The sequence below is a fragment of the Carettochelys insculpta genome, chromosome 20 (assembly GCF_033958435.1).
Source record: "Carettochelys insculpta isolate YL-2023 chromosome 20, ASM3395843v1, whole genome shotgun sequence".
Lineage (NCBI taxonomy): Eukaryota > Metazoa > Chordata > Testudines > Carettochelyidae > Carettochelys > Carettochelys insculpta.
This window is the reverse complement of record NC_134156.1, coordinates 11,236,179-11,256,146: the sequence shown is the minus strand read 5'-3', so window position 1 is coordinate 11,256,146 and position 19,968 is coordinate 11,236,179. Positions and strand designations below refer to the sequence as shown.

Here is a 19,968-nt window from a genome sequence, read left to right as displayed (position 1 = left end):
TCTATGTACAAGCTAGGTTGCACAAGCTATTTAATTATCAAAGCAGAACAAACTTTAGGTTATTCTGCCCATTGGTCATGTCCACAGGATGCACTGTATTACCCCTGCCTCTTTGCGAGCATTAGTAATTGATCATGGGTTAACCTTTTTGTGAAAATACTGTTTCTCGGCCCTCTGGTTCCTGGACAGGCACTGTTCCTCAGTCTTCTGAGTCAGAATTGATAGGTCTGATGTAGGAAAGAAAGGGGTGTTACTTACCAGTAATTGGAATTCTCCTGTTGGATTATCACCACCGGTTTCTCGCTTTATTTGTTCTCTACTTTGTGGCACTTTGGATCCTTGTGACCAACTTTTAACAGAATTAAGCAGGCAAGTAGTCCTGATGCAAATATAGGGAAAGGCTCAACTGGCTTGGTACTGTTACTTTAGTTACCTAAAATTCCAAAGGCTACAGGGTCCTTGAAGGATCTCAAGTACATGTCAGAGAATGATGATCTTTGGAGGAGAGTAACCTAGAGGAGAACTCCAGTTAATGGTGAGTGATCCCGTATGCGCTATTTTTAAAACGACAACAGGTAGAACATAGCATTTAAAGATGTCAGAGTATGCTTTAGACAACATAGGGAGTAACCTCTTTAAACTGGCCTGCATTTCTATGCTCAGAAAGCTAATAGTCAGTGCTTAGCGTAGGTTGTTGCTCATTGTACCTCTTTTATGCATATCCAGGGAATTCATTTAGCAGTGTCTTTCTGCCTTTTAAAATGCTTTGGCATACTTTGAGTCACGGTGTACAATCACATTCTGTAAGAACAAAAATTGCCCTTATTTCTGTAGACACTAGGGCTGTGGCCACAGTTGGCCAAAACTTCGAAATGGCCATGCTAATGGCCAGATCGAAGAATACTAATGAGGTGCAGAATTGAATTCCAGCTGAGAGGAATAAGGGGATTTTGAAATGCGCGGAAGGACCCCCATCGAGCCACACAAGTTCAAAAGCAGCACTTTCAAAGCACTATGCCCAGAACCATGCGAATGTTAATGAGGGGTTGAGTATTCAGTTCATCACCTCAGTATGAGTATTCAGTTTGGCCATTAGCATGACCATTTCGAAGTTTTGGCCAAGTGTGGGCACAGCCTAACAGTCCCACACTTAATGTTTCAGTTTCATGGAAAGTGTATATGTCAATTTGACTTGACTTTTTAAATGTGTCTGTCATAAATTAATATGAATAACACTACTTCTTCTGCGGGTGATGTCCTCTGGGTGGCCAGTGTTGGTGACAGGTGGTTCCTGGAGCTGCAGTTGGAGCTTTTCGCAGCAGTTGACAATTGGGCTACACAAGCACAGGATGCATGTTGTCCTGCTAACAGTTGGTGAATCCTGTGGCAGCTCTCACCCCTCCCACTTCAGTTCCTCTTCAGCCACCTCCTTCAGTGACAAATGGAGTTCTCATCTGTCTTGCCTCAGGCATTTTCTTCAACTTAATTGCTTTCCCTTGTGGGCCATTGCCCTTAATTGACCAGTTGATACAACTTAAGGGAAAGCTTCTTCCTCAACAGTGGCTGCTTAATTCCCCTCATTGCTGTTTCGCTCCCTCTGCAGGAGGTTCTCTCTTTACTTTGTTTTTTTATTTAAAGAAAACAAAATGAGGCACCTCAGCTTTCTCAAGACCCAACAATGCCCAGCCCTCAGTTTATTTTTAAAAATGCTTACAACGTAAGCAACCCATGCCAGTGTCAGATGGGCATGATTCCTGCATAAGATGTTTGGGTGAAGCACCTGTGCCTAAAAAATGTGATTTACTATAGGAGCCTCATGACCAGGGCCAGGAAGGACTGTGAAATGCAGTTCTGCATGATCATATTTGAAAGGGCACTGCAGCCTGAACTAACAGGGATGCCTAAAGCACAGGTCTGTGTCACCATTGCCCCAGAAGCAGCATAGGGCAACTGTCTCACCTGCCAGATTGCTGCCTACGAAGTTGTTCCCCAACTTGACCATCAGGGACGTGTTGCGTGCACCAGGAAAGCCAGCAGCAAAATCTTTATCAAGCACCATGGTTGGCACACTCATCAGCAGCACCAGAGGGACCATGCTGGCAGACCACAGCACCGCACAAACCAGCCCCACAGCATTCTGGGCCAAGAGGAAGCATGGAACTGCCTCCCAAACAGCGCACAGGTCTTTGGCACCACCTCCTCCTCAGCTGCCTTCAGGGAAGCCCCCTCCAGCAGAGTCTTCAACATGGCCTAATCAAAGCTGTGCACAAATGCAGGATGAGGAGATCAACAGCTTTAGGTAACAGCTTGCAAATGAGCGCTCTCCTTCCCCATTGGGAGCTCCCCCATGCTTTGCTGACTCGGCAGGTTCATTCTTATCTAACACCGGACACCCACTGACACAGAGAAATGGTTGGAGTTGCTGAATACAAGGAAGCCAGTGTGTTTTATTCACATCACTCATCTCTGCCTACATCTCATCAGTTTCAACATTATTGTGAAAGATCTCTGCTTCCTCATTGGTACCTGGAGTGGCAATATTCCTCTTCCTGTTACCCCTCCAGTGGACACTGTGGAGCTATCAGGAGCTCTGCAGATGCCATTCCAGAAGCACATCTGTTTTGCCTGGGAGACTCCCCCAGCATCTCCAGCCCACACCCTTCGGACGTTGGTCATCTCAGAAGAGGAAGAATAGGGTGTTCTTCTTCGACTGTCCCTGTGGGTGCTCCACATTAGGTGTCGGGCTCGCCCGGCGCCGCAGATCGGATCTTCCAAGCAGTTTCTGCCGGACCGCGCATGCGCCGGTGCGCGCCACTCCCCCGCGCGCTCCCGGCCACGTGCGCGATCGGGTCCCCGCCAGTTCCTCTTAACCGCCGTCGGCCGCAGACAGAATCCGAACTAGGCTAAGGCCAAGTAGCGTATTCAATGACTTTAACTGTTTTTTCTTTAAAGTTTTTCAGGTACTTAGGCTACTGCAAGTTAGCCGGTTGTTATTTTTCAAAAAAAAAAAAAAAAAACAACAACAAACAAACTACAAGCGGGACAGCTTCAATCCAGTCCCAGTAACAAGTGCCGGAGGCCAGGAGCATAGGGCCATCAGCCCTCCTGCTGCAGCAGGCCATCAGAAGGGGAAAATAGCACAGAGAAGGTGCTAAGTACCCGTTTAACAACTGAAAGAGTCACCAATAATGTCCTCTTCAGGATTTAAAAAATGTGAGTCCTGCCAAGAGGTGATGCCAGCGTCTGATGGGCACAGTCTATGCATAAGGTGCCTTGGGGAGTCCCATGTTGCACAGAAATGCTCCTTCTGTGCTAAATTAACAGCCAGAGCAAGGAGAGACAGGGAGATGCGGCTTAAAATGCTGCTTTTCGACAAGGCCCTCCAGCCAGACGTGCCGGAGCGGCCGCAGCAGGAGGGACCCTCCGGGGTCCATAAAAGGAAAGCTGCCTCCCTCACCCCATCAGCGCAAAAACAGAGGAAAGTCTCCCCAGCCCGATCCCTGCCGGCAACAATAGCGAGCGGGATGGGAGGAGCGAGCAGCCCCCAGCCGCAGCAACAGCTGATCGGCGGTAGCACGAAGAGCCACGTGGAAGCGGCTCAGCCTCCAATAATCAGCCAGCTGCCCCGCACCGCAGGCAGGGCGGCAGCTAAACAAGCGCCGGTACCGGCTGCACCGCAGGCAGCGGCACCGACCCCCGGGGAACCGGCGGTGCAGAGCGCGCAGGCACGCAGCCTGCAGGCACCGGAGGACACGGCATGTGCGGCACCGCCTTCGAGCGTGCCGAGCTCAGTGCGGATGGGGCCGGGATCCCCTGTACGTCAGGGGGCGGAGTTACCCCCTCAAGGGAGGGGGAAGGCTGCACACAAGAGGAGGCATTGCAGCCCCTCTCCGCACACGGCTGTGGAGTTGCTTTCTCACAGCCCTCCGCTTATGTTGCAGACTCCAACCAGAAGGCAGGGGTCCCCCCTAGCCTACCCAGAGCCCCCTTCTCCATTTTTGCAACCAGCCTCACCCTGGCTGGGACCACCTTCACCCTTCCTGCGGTTTGAACCGCTGGACTATTATGCAAAATCGCTCTCTCCAGTGTCTCGACGATCTCCCTCCCCCAGACGCAGAGGGTATGCACCAAGGGAATGGTCTAGGTCACCTTCCCAAGAACAGTGCCTATACTGCCATGGGCGCCCCTACCACGCGGGGCATAGACACCATCGGCAATCTACTAGGGAAAGATCCCCACAGACGATCTCGTACCCCCGAGGGCAATTGCAACCGGGGACAGAGACTCAAGCATCTCAGGGGGGACTGGTTATGGAACCCCGAGATTTTCCCTCGCAAACCTCTAGTGAGAGGGTGTACCACCACCAGCAGGAACCGGAAGGGTCCAGAGAGACGTACCCCAGCGGTTCCTCGCTCTCCTCCCCGGATGAGGCTACGGCCCCGGGGGACGTCCATCCTCCGGACGATCTCAAACAGTTCCAAGAGCTGTTTTACGAGGGTGGCCTTCACACAAGGCATCCAGACAGCAAAGGGGCAAGAGAAACACCATAAGCTCCTCAAAAATCTGAGACCTCCGGCCTCCTCCAAAATAGCAATACCGCTTGATGACGCAATCTTGGAGTCTGCCACTATGATATGGCAGACTCCTGCGACTATTCCGCCTGTCCACAAGAGAGCGGAAAAAAAAAAAAGAAAAAAATACTTCGTGCCGACAAAGGGCACGGAGTTCCTGTTCAGCCACCCACAACCAAATTCCTTGGTGGTGGAGTCGTCGCAATGTGGGGGAACAGACAAACATGCCAAAAAGCTAGAGCTGTTGGGCAGAAAGGTCTACTTCTCCTCCACTCTACTGTTGCTAATGGCAAATTACGCAGTTCATCTAGCGAACCATAATTTCGACAACCACATTAGGTTAACCTCCGTCATGGACTCGCTTCCAGAGGGCAAGAAACCAGTGCTCAAGGCCATCATGCAAGAAGGCTACGCGGCCTTGAGGACGGGAGTTCAGATCGCCCTGGATGTTGCGGACACAGCAGCACGCTCCACAGCTACGGCAGTGGTGATGCGAAGGGAGTCCTGGCTCCAGACTCCGGGTATACCGAGGGCCTGCAGATAGAGATAGTCGATCTTCCCTTCGACTCGCAGAAGCTGTTTGCTGAATTAACTGACTCGGTCCTTCATTCCAGTAAAGATTTAAGAGCCACACTTAGGACCCTGGGGATTTATACCCCTCCAAACAGAAAGAAAAAGTACTACCCTCAACAAAGACGGTACCAGTACCAGCAACAGCGTCCCCAGTACCACACGGGTTACGAGCAAGGGCAACATCAACAGCACCAGCAGTACAGAACTCCCAGGCGACGTTCCCAACAGAGCCGTGCGTCCTCGGGGCAGGGCCAAAGGCCACAAGTTTGACACACAGATCCAGGGCTGCACCATCACTACCATCGCAAGGTCATCCGAAGCGGTTATTCCACCATCGCCTCCGACCATTCTATAACCAGTGGCAAAGGATCACCACAGACAAATGGGTGCTGGAGATCATAGCCACGGGGTACGCCATCCCCTTCCAGTCGCTCCCACCGCCATGACCTCCACCCAGGCCCCACCTCCAGGAGGCCTCCCACGTAGCGAGGCTCAAGCAGGAGGTAGATCATCTCATGCTCATAGGGGCAGTGGAAAGAGTGCCGGAGCAACTGCAAGGGAGAGGGTTCTACTCGAGGTACTTCCTCACGGGGAAAAAGACAGGAGGCGGGAGGTCCATTTTAGATTTTCGAGGCCTCAACCGGTACCTGCGCAAGCAACGCTTTCGGATGATCACAATCGCCTCCATCCTTACGGCACTAGACGATGGAGATTGGTTCGCAGCCCTCGACTTATAAGACGCGTATTTTCACATAACTGTTCATCCGGCTCACCTACGATTCCTCTGGTTTTTCATGGTAGGCAAAGAACATTTTCAATACAAGGTCCTGCCGTTTGGCCTCTCCTCAGCCCCCAGAGTCTTCACCAAGACCTTGGCAGTGGTGTCAGCCTACCTGCACAGACAGGGGGTATTTATATTCCAGTATCCGGATGACTGCCTACTCAAAGGGGCCTTGAAGGAGGAGGTACTACGCATGATATGCGTCACAGCAGGCACGTTCTCTTCGCTCGGCCTGGTTATCAATCTGACAAAATCAAAGATAGACCCCACACAGGACATAGAGTTCGTAGGGGCACGCATAAATTCTATTACAGCGAGGGTGTATCTACCAGAGACTCGCTTTCGGGCCGTCGGCTCCCTCGTGCAAGTCTTCACCTTCAGCCCTACGGTGCCGGTTCTGACGTGCTTACAGCTGCTGGGCCACATGGCAGCAGCGACGTTCGTAGTACAGAACGCCAGGTTACACATGCGCAGCATGCAGCACTGGCTGGCGAGCGTATACAAACCGGCAGCACACACTGTTCACAGGGTGGCGTCGCCCACAACAGAGGTGTGCAAATCCCTGCAATGGTGGGTAAACCCCGAGAACCTGCTAACGGGTACCCTTCCACCAACCACACATATTGGTTTTTCTTACTACAGATGCCTCCCTCATAGGGTGGGGAGCACACATGGGCAAAGAGGTGACGCAAGGGCTGTGGTCCTCCACGGAGCAGTCACTGCACACAAATATACTGGAGCTCAGAGCAGTGTTCAACGCCTGCAGACACTTTCGAGACCATATAAAAGGCAAAGTAGTCGGGATCAGTACAGACAATACCTCCACCATGTTTTATATAAATCGGCAAGGAGGAGCTCGGTCCCCTGCCTTATGTGCAGAAGCAGTCCGGTTGTGGAACTGCTGCATCGCCAACAATATAACCTTGAAAGCCTCATACTTACCAGGCGCTCACAATGTGAAGGCAGACCAGCTGAGCAGGCGTTTCGCACTCACGCACAAGTGGCAGATCCGTCCCGATCTGCTGCAACCGATTTTTCATGCATGGGGTTTTTCCCCAGATAGACCTGTTTGCTACTCAGCACAACAAGAAGTGCCCACGATTCTGCTCCAGGGCAGGACTGGGACGGGGGTCCCTGAGGGACGCCTTCGCGATCTCATGGAGGGGCCCCCTGCTTTACGCTTTCCCTCCCACAGTGCTCATCCACAAAGTGTTGCAGAAAGCCAGGAGGGAAGGAGCCTGAATGATCCCGATAGTCCCAACGTGGGATCGACAGCAATGGTTCCCCCTACTCCTGCGCATGTCGGACCGGCCACCGATGCCCCTTCCGGTGGCGCTGGATCTGCTTACGCAAGCCCAGGGGTCCATAGTGCATCCGCACCCCCAAGGCCTGCGACTACAAACGTGGTTAATCCATGGCTCAGCTCCCTAGAGAGCACATGTACGGAGGAAGTGCAGCAAGTCCTAGACAGTAGCAGGAGGACTTCCACCAGGAAGACCTACAAGCAGAAATGGACTCGCTTTACGGCATGGTGTTCTACCAAACAGCTAGCCCCCCTTTCGGTGCCTATGGCTGTGATATTAGAGTATTTACTGGACCTCAAGAGAGGAGGACTCTCACTATCCTCGTTAAAGGTCCACCTTGCCGCCATTTTGGCGTTCAGACACGAAGAGGAAGGGCACACGGTGTTCGCCCATCCCATGGTTACCAGGTTCCTCAAAGGGCTGGTAAACCTATACCCCCCTCGGAAACCGCTTCCACCTTCGTGGAACTTGGACCTGGTGCTTAATGCGAAAAGGGGACCACCGTTCGAGCCTTTGGCCACGGTTTCCCTCTGCCTCCTTATGATAAAGACGACCTTTCTTCTCGCAATCACGTCAGCTCGCAGGGTGAGCGAGCTTGCGGCAGTTATGGCAACGCCACCCTGCGCTGTTTTTTCCAAGGTGGCGGTAACCATACGGCTGCATCCAGCCTTTGTTCCTAAAGTTTCTTTCTGAGTTTCATACTAACGAACCTATTGTTTACCCTCGTTTTATCCAAAGCCTCATAACTCTAACAAAGAGGCACGCCTACACCTCCTGGACATGAGGAGGCGCTAGCTTTCTATATAGACAGGACCAAGTCCTTCCGGAGAACGGATAGACTCCTAGTCTCTATCGCTCCCAAATCAAAAGGAGAATGTCTCTCTTTGCAGAGAATCTCGAAGCACATCGTATCTTGCATAAAAATGTACTACAAACTCAAAAAGACTCCTTTACTGGCCATGCCCAGGGCTCATTCCACTAGGGCGGTGGCAGCATCAACAGCCTTTTTTCAAGGGCGTTGCGCTAAAAGACATTTGCAGAGTGGCGACCTGGTCATCCTGTGACACCTTCGCCAAACATTACGCCCTTCACAGGGTATTCCAAGGGGATACCCGTCTCTCGGCAGCGGTCCTCTTGGGGACAAGCTGCACATAATCCGATTACCCACCTCCTATCTTGGGTTACTGCTGGGTAGTCACCTAATGTCGAGCACCCACGGGGACACCCGAAGAAGAAAGAGAGGTTACTCACCATAGTAACGGTGGTTCTTCGAGATGTGTCCCCGTGGGTGCTCCACTACCTGCCCATCCTCCCCGCTCCGGATCTCTGTTTAGTGTTTTGCAGGAGCATCCGAGGCGGTTGGTCAAGGAACTGGCGGGGACCGGATCGCGCACGTGGCCGGGAGCGCGCGGGGGAGTGGCGCGCACCGGCGCATGCGCGGTCCGGCAGAAACTGCTTGGAAGATCCAATCTGCGGCACCGGGCGAGCCCGACACCTAATGTGGAGCACCCACGGGGACACATCTCGAAGAACCACCGTTACTACGGTGAGTAACCTTTCTTTATACAAGAAAGGCAGGCATCCAAGGACAATTCATCTTCACCCCTCAATGAGGCTGACACATCAGAAGCATCAAATTTCATTGACCTAAAACAGTTCCAAGAAGCTTTTATAAGAGTAGCCACTAGCCAGGAGGTTCAACTTCAGGAAGTAAGAGAAACATCTCCTCTTAAAGAATATTTGCCCGTCTTCTCAAGGGAAGATTGCTGTCCCTATTGATGATGCAACAATGGAGGTATCTGATGACGACAGCAGACACCTGCCTCAGTACAACCCATTTGCCAAAAAAAGCTGATTAAAAAGTACTTTCTCTCTCCTAAGGACCTGAACTTTTTCTTTTTCCACTCTCAGATGAACTCAGTGGTGGATGCAGTGAAACAAGGGTCCAAAGCCCTCCAGATCAGATCTGCAAACAATGACAAGGACTACAAGAAGCTAGACATCTTTGGCAAGAAGGTTTATTCATCAGCTGTGCTGCAACTTAGAATAGCACACTACTCTGCACAATTAGCTAACCGTGATTTCGATAATTATTCTAAGCTGGTTGAACTCATGGAACATCTACCTGACTCCAAGAGGCCAGTTCTCAAAGCGATCATTCATGAGGAAACACCATCACCCACACTGCTCTATTAGCAGCTGTAGAAGTTGCAGATATGGCCACCAGAGCAACGGCCACTGTTGTGGTGATGACGAGAGCTTCCTAGCTACATAGAGCAGCAGCGCCTAAAGGGTTACAAACAAGTGGAAGATTTCCTGTCAAACAAAAGCTCTTCGCAGCAAGCAATCTCACACCTCACTTTCACACTCCTGGCATGTACACACCACCACGCCAGAGGAGGACACACTCCTTGTAACAGGAGTAGGGACAACTATTACAACCATCCCCAGCAAAAGACCATACAACTGTAACAGACTCAGGTAGTGACTCGAGAGATAGTATCTGGGTGTAGATACTTTGCTCCTGCTTTTATGGGCTGCACTGTACAGATCCTAATGGACAACTGTGTTCAACATAAACAGCCAGGGCAGTGCTTGTTCTCAATCCTTCTGTGCAGAAGCCACCAGTCTCTCTGGAACTGGTGTATCCAACATGGGGTTGTCTTCAAGGCATCATACCTACCTGGAGTCAACAATGTCATGGCAGGTAGTTTGAGTCTGTTTTGCTACACACCATGAATGGGAACTGCACCCAATGGTTAGTCTATCTTCCACACGTGGGCCTATCCAGCAACAGACCTTTTTGCAACAAGGGACCATTCCAAGTGTGTCTGATTTTTGCTCTCAAACAGGACTGGGCGAGGAATTGATGTGCAATGCCTTCCTAATTATCTGGAACAAACCTCTACACTACTCATTTCCCCCAGTCCCACTAATCCCCAAGATCCTGCAGAAAATAGAATCGGACAAGGTTCAAGTCATCTGAATAGCCCCCTGATGGTCCAGACAGACCTGGTTCCTATACCTTCAGCACGTCAGTCAAGTCACCTCTCTCATTGCCATCTCGACGTGACCATTTCTCTCAACTAGAGCAAAACTACTTCACCCCCATCCCCACATGCTACACTTTCACACCTGGCTTCTTTGTGTTTCCAGGGTGTTGAATCTGTGTTCAGAGCAAGTGAGAACTGTCCTTCATAGCAGGAGTCCATTCACTTGAAAGACCTATCTGCACAAATGGAAATGGTACACGTTTTGGTGCCAACGGTCACAGATCAACTACCATATGCCCCCCTCCCATCTCATCTTAGATTTTCTACACCATCTAAAGAATGGGGGCCTATCCGTCTCATCCATCAAGGTTCACTTAACAGCGATCACAGCACTGCATGAGTACATCCATGGAGCATCTGTTTGTCCCAATCACAAAGATTCTTCAAAGACCTCCACTACTTTTATCTCCCTTGCAGGAACCCGGCACCTTCCTGGGAGCTAAATCTAGTCCTGGACTGTCTCATGAGTCCTCCTTTTGAACCGATGACCAGCTGCCCATTCCTGCTCCTTACTATAAAGGTGCCGTTCTTGGTGGCCATCATCTCTTCAAGGAGGATTAGTGAGATAAGGGCACTCATGGCGGACCTGCCACATACTATATTCACAAAAGACAGTTACTCTAAGACCATACCCATTGTTTGCGCCTAAGATCATCTTGTTGCCTGTGTTTAGCTTATAGTATTAGAACTAGGTTAAATATAAGGAAGCCATAATAGTTTGGCTAATTGAGGCCTAAAAGAATCTATGCTTACCTTCTTTCCTGTCAGCAGAAACGCAAGGGGTCTGCCCAATAAGTAGGGCATGAGGAGAAAAAGCTTGGGCAAATTATCTTTTTATAAGTAGGTTTAAGGTCAGGTCAGTAATGGTACATCATTTCAGTCTGGGCCATCTAAAAACACCTCTCAAATAACAAAATATGCCCAAACCTTCTCTCTCACGTACGGAAAAAGATAAAAGGTCATCTGATATATTCAGGTAAAAGGGCTAAGATTAAAAATTTCCCTTTTAAACTCTGGTTTAAAAAAAAACAGCATGAATACAATAGGTCATCATACATACGGGGGTCTCCGTAGGTATTAAAGATTCGATTGTCAGACCCTAATTTAGTCAACACGAGGAAGAAAGGATAGGATATAAAACAATCCTTTGGAAAAACAGAAGGGTGCCTAACGAATGCCCAACGCGTCTTGTGTGAGGCTCTACCAGACGGATCCACGCCAACGGGATGCCTATCACCCCGACTCTCCCTCCCTCTCTCTCTCTCTCTTCTTGTTATATTCTATTCTTGTTATTTCTTAAAATTTTTAGCTAACTTTTTCCTTTTCTAAACCACTGCAATAACTCCCTTTTGACAGGAGGGTCTCTGCTTCTAAAAAGTTTAAAAAAAGTCAGTGAGTATTACATCCTATTTGCTAAACATAGGATAAAACCGTAAGATTAATCAATAAAACAATAGGTATTGCTTAATAATATTGTTAAATAAAATCTTTAATTATAATCTAAATACTAATTGCTATATTTTTATTATAATATCTTAGCTCAGTGCTATATATATATTATCATACTATTAAATAAAGTATAGATATTGTTAAGATCGTTGTCTGTGTTGTGACTAGAAATCCCAAAAACTCACCTCTGGCTGTGGCCTGAGGCTTTGCCTCAGATCTCACCGTTAACTCGGGGGAGGTGCAAACCTATAATCTTCAAATTCAAGTCAGATTGGCGAGCCTTCCCAAATTTATATACCCACCTATCTTGCTACCTTTCACCCGGGTCATCAGGTTTGGCGAGCCAACCGGGAGTTTTTGTGGAATTCCCAGGTCCCTAGGAATTTTTGGAAGTCTAATTGGCTTTAATTACATCGTTAGGCCTTAATTACAGCACTGTAAGGGTTAAAATTCTAAACACTTGTAAGTGACTTGTACTTGTGGCTTTGTCAATTTCTGCCCCCACAGTACTAGCAGGCATAGGTGCTTGTTGGCACTACGCCCAGACCTTGTGGCTTACCTTGCCCAGGGTTGAGCACTCTATGAGCTAGGGTGCGCAAACAGGTGGTTCCCCTTCTTTAGAGAGAGAACAATTTTGTTTAGGCACACTTAATGTCTTAACCCTCTTTTGGGGGGAGAATACATATGTTTTGGGGTATTGTTATATCTTAATACTCTTGTCCAGTTGTCTGGCTGATTGCATGTAGATCCTGTTCCCGCATATGGCGGCAGGGAGACTGTTTCACCCCACCAACTGGTAGGGAGCTTTTGTCCTCAATGTCTACTGGGTCAGCGGCCCTAAGCCAACCGAAGTGGCTCCCCACCACTTCCAGACCACATTGGATAGGGTTTTGACACCCCTCAGTCAGTCTCTTGAGACAGAGACGAGGGAAGGGAAGGATTGTTACCCCTCATCCTTCTAGTGGGACTTTTCTTTACTCTAGAGTTATTTGTGACTGGTCCGGGGTAGAGTGTGTGTGTCTTTAAGACTAGCACGGTGTCATAAGTGGCACGGAGCGGACTCTTAGGCTGCTAGATTGTTTCTGCCATATATTTTGTCACGGGGGGGGGATGCCTTCCTAGGTAGACGAACCGTGGCAGAATGGTTCAAAAAAAAATAAAAACATATATAAACCAATATATCCATCAGAACGCCCCTGACCCCACCTCTTTGAAGATAATAAAGATACTAACAAATCCTTGGGGTCTAGTCAGCCTAGTCTTCAAAATAAAAATAAAGAAAAGAGCTGAGAGTGGCAGTTCCACAGAAAAAGCTAGGGAGCTTAAACAAATTGCTATGCAATATCTCAGAACTGCTGTCACCCTTGCTGAGACTTGCAATCTCCTATATTAATGAGCCCGTACTCCTTCCTGCATTGTACCTGAAGCCTCACACATACCACGGAGACGCTGCCCTGCAGAGCTTGGATATTTGTTGGGCTCTAGCCTTTTAGATCGATAGAACACAATAGTTCTGTAAAACTTCACATCTCTTCTTGTCCCTTGCAAACCATTCCAAGGGCACTCTGATTTTAATTCAGTGCATTTCCAAGTTGATAGTAGCCTGTATACTACTTTGCTACTCTCTTTGAAATAAACATTTATCAGCTCCCCCGGAGCATATTCCACTCATGCTGTTTGCAATGTGAGGAACTGAAGGGGTTGTGGTAGGGTTCCACACAAGGCATCAGCTGTCAGTGGCATGAAGCGCACGTATACAGCCTAATTGTCATCTGCTGTGAAAAGCTCCAGACTGTTTGTCTGCGGATTGCCCGTCACAAGCAGTGAAGCACCCACAGGGACATGCACCTCAAGGAACAGGGGTTACTGCACAAGGTGAGTAATTTCCTTTTCTAAACGTTGAGACATATCATTCTAAAAGCAATTATGCATGCAAATTAACTTCTGCAAATGATCTTAACCGCTGAATTATTCCTGTTTTAAAGATGGTCAGTGGGACTTGACCAACTATCACCTCTTGGACCTGGGCCGACCGCATCACTCCATCCGATGCATGACTGTTGTACATGATAAAGTCTGGTGTGGCTACAGGAACAAAATCTATGTTGTTCAACCAAAGGCCATGAAAATAGAGGCAAGTTCAAACAGTATATTTGAAGTATAATTATTTTTGCCATTGTCTTTGTCCTCTTTTCCCTCCCCATTCAATCTGTCAACCCAGAGAAGAGACTGTTCATCAGTACAGAACCAGGCCATCATTATCAGTTTATCTTTCTGGAGAGAAATCAGTCAACTATCTTCTAAAATTCAAGAATAATGTTTCATGTTATGGCTTTTATGAAACAGCGTGTTTTATTTGAGTGTAAAACATATCCCACCTCCGTCTATAAAACAGATTGAATTAATGCATCTATTTTTGTGGCATCTTGTTGCACAGATTCCATCTCTGAACAGATCCTGTGAAATAAAACTGGGTAGCCAATCGGCTTCTGCAGTGCTTAAATAGGGAGCTTACACATGCTGCATTTTTATGGGCTTTTCCCGTCCATCAAGAGCCTCTTTAGGATTTGACCTTTCATACTTTTATTTCTAGGAGATGGATTTTTTTAACTTTGTTTTTTCAAAATGTAACTTTAGGAGGGCATTTTTCATCCAGTTCAAGCAAGCTTGAAATTTACCTATAGCAGTGTTCCCTCTAGCTTTTCCATTTGTGTGCTGAAAAAATTTTATGTTCAGCAAGGCATGTGTGGCTCTACATCACCAGTAGAAACACATGCTTCTGGCTGAGGGTGCTCTGCTGATGAGCAGAGCAGCATTTGAATCTCTCCTGGGTGGCCATCCAAGCATTCAGTTTACAGGTCTAAGCTGTTGTTTCTGTAGTGCCCTATGTGTATGTACCATGTTTCATATAAAGGCAATAGCCAACATTTTGAAAAGCAATTAGAGGCTTTAGGTGCTCCAGTTTTTGACTGGCTAAGTTGGAAGATGTTAAAGGGGTTTAATTCTTAGGCTGTGTGCTCAGCACCTCTGGAAAACCAGGGTTCTTTAAAGTGTCAAGTTGGGTGTCAAAAGTCACTAGTCATTCTTGGAAATCGTCATCAAGATCCTTGCTCAGAACATCTTGCGATCTTAGGCAATATGTGGAAAAAGGAAGTGAAGAATAGATGCAGCCTCCTCTAAATATTTAGGGTTGAGGGTTGGTGTGTGTCTTGTAGATCTAGGATTGTTATATTTAATTATGCTTAAGGGAACAGTATAGCAGTGGAAAGAGCCAAATAATTTTTAGGAAAATGCCTCAAAATGTATCTGCTGTCCTGATAACACAAAAACATGTAAATAAGAGGAGACAGGTCATAGTGGAAGAGTTGGTAGAGCATCAAGGCTCATAAATGGAGGGCATAATAGCAAATGACTGTAGGTACTCAAGGCAACGTTAGTAGCTGTCTATGGGGAAAGTTGCCAATACTTGTAAGGCTGAGAAGAAAGATATTTTGTTTTTTTTTCATAACTACTCTAATTCAAAGTACCATCTTCCATAGAAATCCTTTGATGCACATCCAAGGAAAGAGAGTCAAGTGAGACAGCTGGCATGGGTGGGTGATGGGGTGTGGGTCTCTATTCGTTTGGATTCCACACTTCGACTCTATCATGCACACACATATCAGCATCTGCAAGATGTGGACATTGAACCCTATGTAAGCAAAATGCTAGGTGAGTTGCTGACTGCAATATTTAATGCTTTTTTTATTCCTTTTGCTGCTTAAAATCTCTTTATCTACCATCGGTCAAACAACTTGTCTCAACCGAGGAGGAGACTTAAAACAAGTCAGCAAAAGCCTATAGTGGCATGTAATTTAACTTCCCCAATATCTCATTCTACTGTCACAAGTCAAACTGTGTGTGACACTGGCTGTAAAGAATTATGGTCCCACTAGGAATTCAGAAATATTTAGGAAAACACAATGGTAGTTGACAGAAGTGTGTGAAACCCATGAGATTTTTTCCCTAATTATCATCAACTTTTAACTGGAATTGGGCCTCAGTTTCGTAGCCTATGAACGGAGGGGAGGAGGCTGAAGGTTGCCTAGAACATTTTACCATTCGTTTACAAGCGGAGAATGCTGAGGTAAAAACCTCAGGTAATTAGCTTCTTGGAAAATCGAATGTTTTCTGATTTTGCTATCATTTTTTTCCAGATAGCACTAAATAAAATTAGTCTGAGATGTACTTCTGTATGACCATGTTTTACAAGACATGGTATTTTTTTAATTAGCCAGGAAAAATGTCAGATCTTTGAGCTTGTCTTCAAGTTAATCCCTTTTTGCGGGTGGGACATTGCCTCTGCTTTGTAAGCCAAGAAGTCTTTAAATGTAAAGCAGCATGGAAAAAAATCATAACAAGAAAAAAAAAATGTAAAATGAACATCAGTATAATATGTTATATTCCCTACAGAATTAAGATTAGACTTGAGCACAGGCCTGGAAATGGGCTTTCATGAGTTCCCTTTCTGGATTGTGTGACTTTGAACACAACTATTATGCCTCAGTTCTGGGTAAAATGGGGACATTCCCCTATCTGACATGGATGTGGAAGTTATAAAATGCTCTGTGATTTCTAGTAGTGCAGATAATGATTATTGGTGTGCAGAATTTTTATTGAAACACTTCTTTTTTTATTTTTAAGGTACTGGAAAACTTGGGTTCTCATTTGTGAGAATCACAGCTCTTATGGTGTCTTGTAATCGTCTGTGGGTGGGGACAGGAAATGGTGTCATCATCTCCATTCCATTAACAGAAAGTAAGTGAAATGTTGAATGAGTGTCTCTTAACTGAAACAAAAAACAGACGAACTATGGTAGAAATAAAACTAAAATATGAAGGGTCATCCTTGGGGTTGGAAAAGGATATGGATACTTTCACCTCCAGCTTTGAATCTGCTGCAAGTGAATAAATATTTGAGGGCTGTTTAGCGTGCATAAAATGGATTTATAGTATCTGGGTCTATTTTCTAGCAGGCACTTCTCCATATAAAACACTTCATCCCAAAAGGTGACTTTGGAAGGCACTGGAACTTGGATCCTTAAAGAATATAGGAATATTGGCAGTCGTGTGTTTTAAAAAAAAAAAAAAAAAATTGATAGTACTGTCTGTCCTGGATCCCTTGTGAATAGAGGTTTTCAATCATGACAATTTGGCACTTCCCATGAGCTCTAAATTTACATTTGTTTAGGCAGTAAGGGTTTTAGCTAGCAAAACTCAAAATAGCCTTATCTCAGAATCTATCATGCAATTGATAGTATCTCTGTTTGGTGTCTACATTTAGACAGGTGAGACTGAGCTGCTTGTAAAGGGATTGCATATGGCTGTAACCATATTCTTTAAGAGGAGTTTGGGTAAAATTAAGCCACTGGTTATTCAAAAGATTGGTAGTTTTAAATTTAAAAAAAAAATGTATTCTAGTGGTATTTTTAAAAATGAAATACTTGCTTTCTCGGGAAAAGTAGCTGTCCCTTATGAAGGGCCCTAAAATCAAACTCTCCTGCCCCCCCCCCGCCACCACTCTACCCAGTTAATTCAAACAGAAGTAAGTTTTAAATACTGTGAATTTTTTGGGACACCCAAACGTCTATTTAAATTCATCCTCTGAAACTTTAACCAAAAATAAATATAAATATATTGCTCCCCGCTACAGAAGACATTGGTTAAATTTGGATCAGAGCTTTCAATGACAGAAAATACTTGAACAAAGGTTTCTGGAAGGAAAAGCTGGCAACTTTAAATAGACGAGTAGTTGTGATGTTGAAAATTCTAGTGTGTAAAGTTATTGTGTTTTGACTATACATCAATCCTGAGGAAACCTGTCTTTTAAATGGAAAAATCTTTGTTTAATTCCTTTGTTGATAGCACGCATTGTTTCTCATACTGTTCCATTACATTTATCATCCATTAAACAAATGTTTGTTTGTTTTTTCCATTGCACGGATCTATTGAGCAAGGACATAAACACACAAAATGAAATGTTTTGAATTAGTTAAATTATGCTTTCAGAAATTATAGTTGCTCTTAGTTTGCAAAGTCAGGTTTTTTTAAAAGTCTGAGGGGTAGCGGTGTTAATCTGTAGCTTCGCAAATAACAACCAGTCCTGTAGCACCTTAAAGACAAACAATTTATTAGAGATTTTGTGGGTAAGACCCACTTCAACAAAATCTGAAGTGGGTCCTACCCATGAAAGCTCATTACCTAGTAAATAACTTAAGAACATAAGAACGGCCATACTGGGTCAGACCAAAGGTCCATCAAGCCCAGCATCCCATCTGCCGACGGTGGCCAATGCCAGGTGCCCCAGAGAAGGAGAACAGAAGACAAGTGATTTATCTCCTGCCATCCATCTCCTGCCCTTGTTATGAAGGCTAGGGCACCATACTTTATCCCTGGCTAATAGCCATTTATGGACCTGACCTGCAAAAATTTATCAAGCTCTTTTTTAAACCCTAATAGAGTCCTGGCCTTCACAGCCTCCTCGGGCAAGGAGTTCCACAGGTTGACTGTGCGCTGTGTGAAGAAAAATTTCCTTTTAACTTGCAAGTCTTTAAGGTGTTAAGGAGTGGTGGGCTTTTAAAAGTTAGGGTATTTTTCCTTTTTGAATACTGTGAACCTAAAAAAGAACCCATCAGTGCTGGTAGACTTAATTTTATGCCCATTAATGCTCTGATTGATGGGTACAATTATGCTTCTTTCCCTGCTTTGTACTTATGTGTAGGCAAGGTTTTGAAAGTTTTCCTACCTTGCCATTCATGATTACAATAACTGATCACATCACTGGTATACGCATTCATCCACAAACAAACTCTGTCCTCTTTGGTCTGTTGGTGAGTTGATGAGCTGAACACCTTATCTAGAGCATAGTAGTCAGTTTGTGGAGCTGATGGATTTTTCAGGCTGAGGTAGAAAAAATACTGTTTATACGTAGGGAGACTCCATCCTATTTTTTCCAGGACAGTCCCTTATTTAAGCTTTTTCCACAGGGCTTTTAAAGAAAGTGGGCAAACTGTCCCATCTTTTGTGGGGCTCCTGTTCCCTGGCATGCAGTGTCTCAAGGCAGCAGCCCCCACTGCCAGGAAGCTCCTCCACTGGGTGGCTGCCCCATTCCCTGGCACCCCTTGGAGGTGGCCCCCATTGACGGTGAGCTGTGCCACAGGTTGGCCTCTTCATTCCCTGGCATCTCCCTGCTGGGAGGTTGTGGAGCCCCAATCCTCCACTCCCCCTCTTCAAGAGGCTGAGGAGTCATTATCTCTGGTGCCTCACTGTGGGGCATCTGCCACCATCGCTGAGGAGCCCTGACATGGAATAACAGCCCCCCAGTCCTGGAGGCCAGTGTCCCATATTTGCTATAAGACAATATGGTCACCCTATGGCTGTGTCTACACTAACCCAAAACTACATATTCAGTGCCTCATTAGCATGCAGGCAGCCGCAGCACTTCAAATTGCCGTGGCTCGCTGCTGCGTGGCTTCTCCAGACAGGGGTCCTTTTCAAAAGGACCCCACCAACTTCGAAATCCCCTTATTCCAAGCGAGCCACAGCAATTTTGAAGTGCCGCGGCCAACTGCATGCTAATGAGGCGCTGAATATGTATTTCAGCACTATATTAGTAATCTTTGAAATGGCCACGAAGTTTTGGGCTGGTGTAGATGTAGCCTATTCGTGTTACTTTGCCCCTGTCGGTTCTGTTAGGGTTCATTTTGGAAAAGAGAGAAAGGGGAAACTTTACTGTTGGAGGATGTAACTTAAGAATGATGATAATATTACATTAAAGTAACCTGGCCTTTGTTGACCATTTATCCTGAAATCATATAAAGAGTTACTGTTGTTGATTACTTTTGAATCTTCTTTAATTAGGTTTTTTACATAAGTTAGGAGCTAAAATCTAAAACTGTCTTATCAAGTACCAAAATATGAGAGTGGCAGGTTCTCATTAATTCTTCTCTACTGTCATACCTATCCATTTCCCCTTTCCTCATTTCTCACTTTAGCTGTAATCCTCCACCAGGGACGTTTACTGGGGCTAAGGGGTAAGTGCAGATCTGAACCAAAATCTATTTTCAGGCTTCTAATAGTCACCTTGAGGCTGTTTCCCACTTCTTTAGACTGACCCTTTGTATGTTCCTCAGTGTTTTCCACTCACAGTTACTGCATTGCAGCAGTTTTATGTTTGCTAAATGGCCACCAATCTGCTCA

The 19,968-nt window shown here is 46.3% G+C and overlaps 1 protein-coding gene across 3 annotated transcripts in view; it reads left to right on the top strand.

The window, feature by feature from the left end:
- The window catches only part of SPAG9 (sperm associated antigen 9), a 154,774-nt gene that overhangs the window by 115,740 nt on the left and 19,066 nt on the right, over window positions 1–19,968 (top strand). For 2 of the 3 annotated variants that reach the window (XM_075014965.1, XM_075014967.1), the window contains 4 exons: window positions 13,717–13,865; window positions 15,271–15,442; window positions 16,415–16,528; window positions 19,764–19,802. In XM_075014965.1, coding sequence (XP_074871066.1) covers window positions 13,717–13,865; window positions 15,271–15,442; window positions 16,415–16,528; window positions 19,764–19,802 — 474 coding nt within the window. The remainder of the gene's footprint in view (window positions 1–13,716; window positions 13,866–15,270; window positions 15,443–16,414; window positions 16,529–19,763; window positions 19,803–19,968) is intronic. The other variant, XM_075014966.1, reaches the window with a different exon arrangement.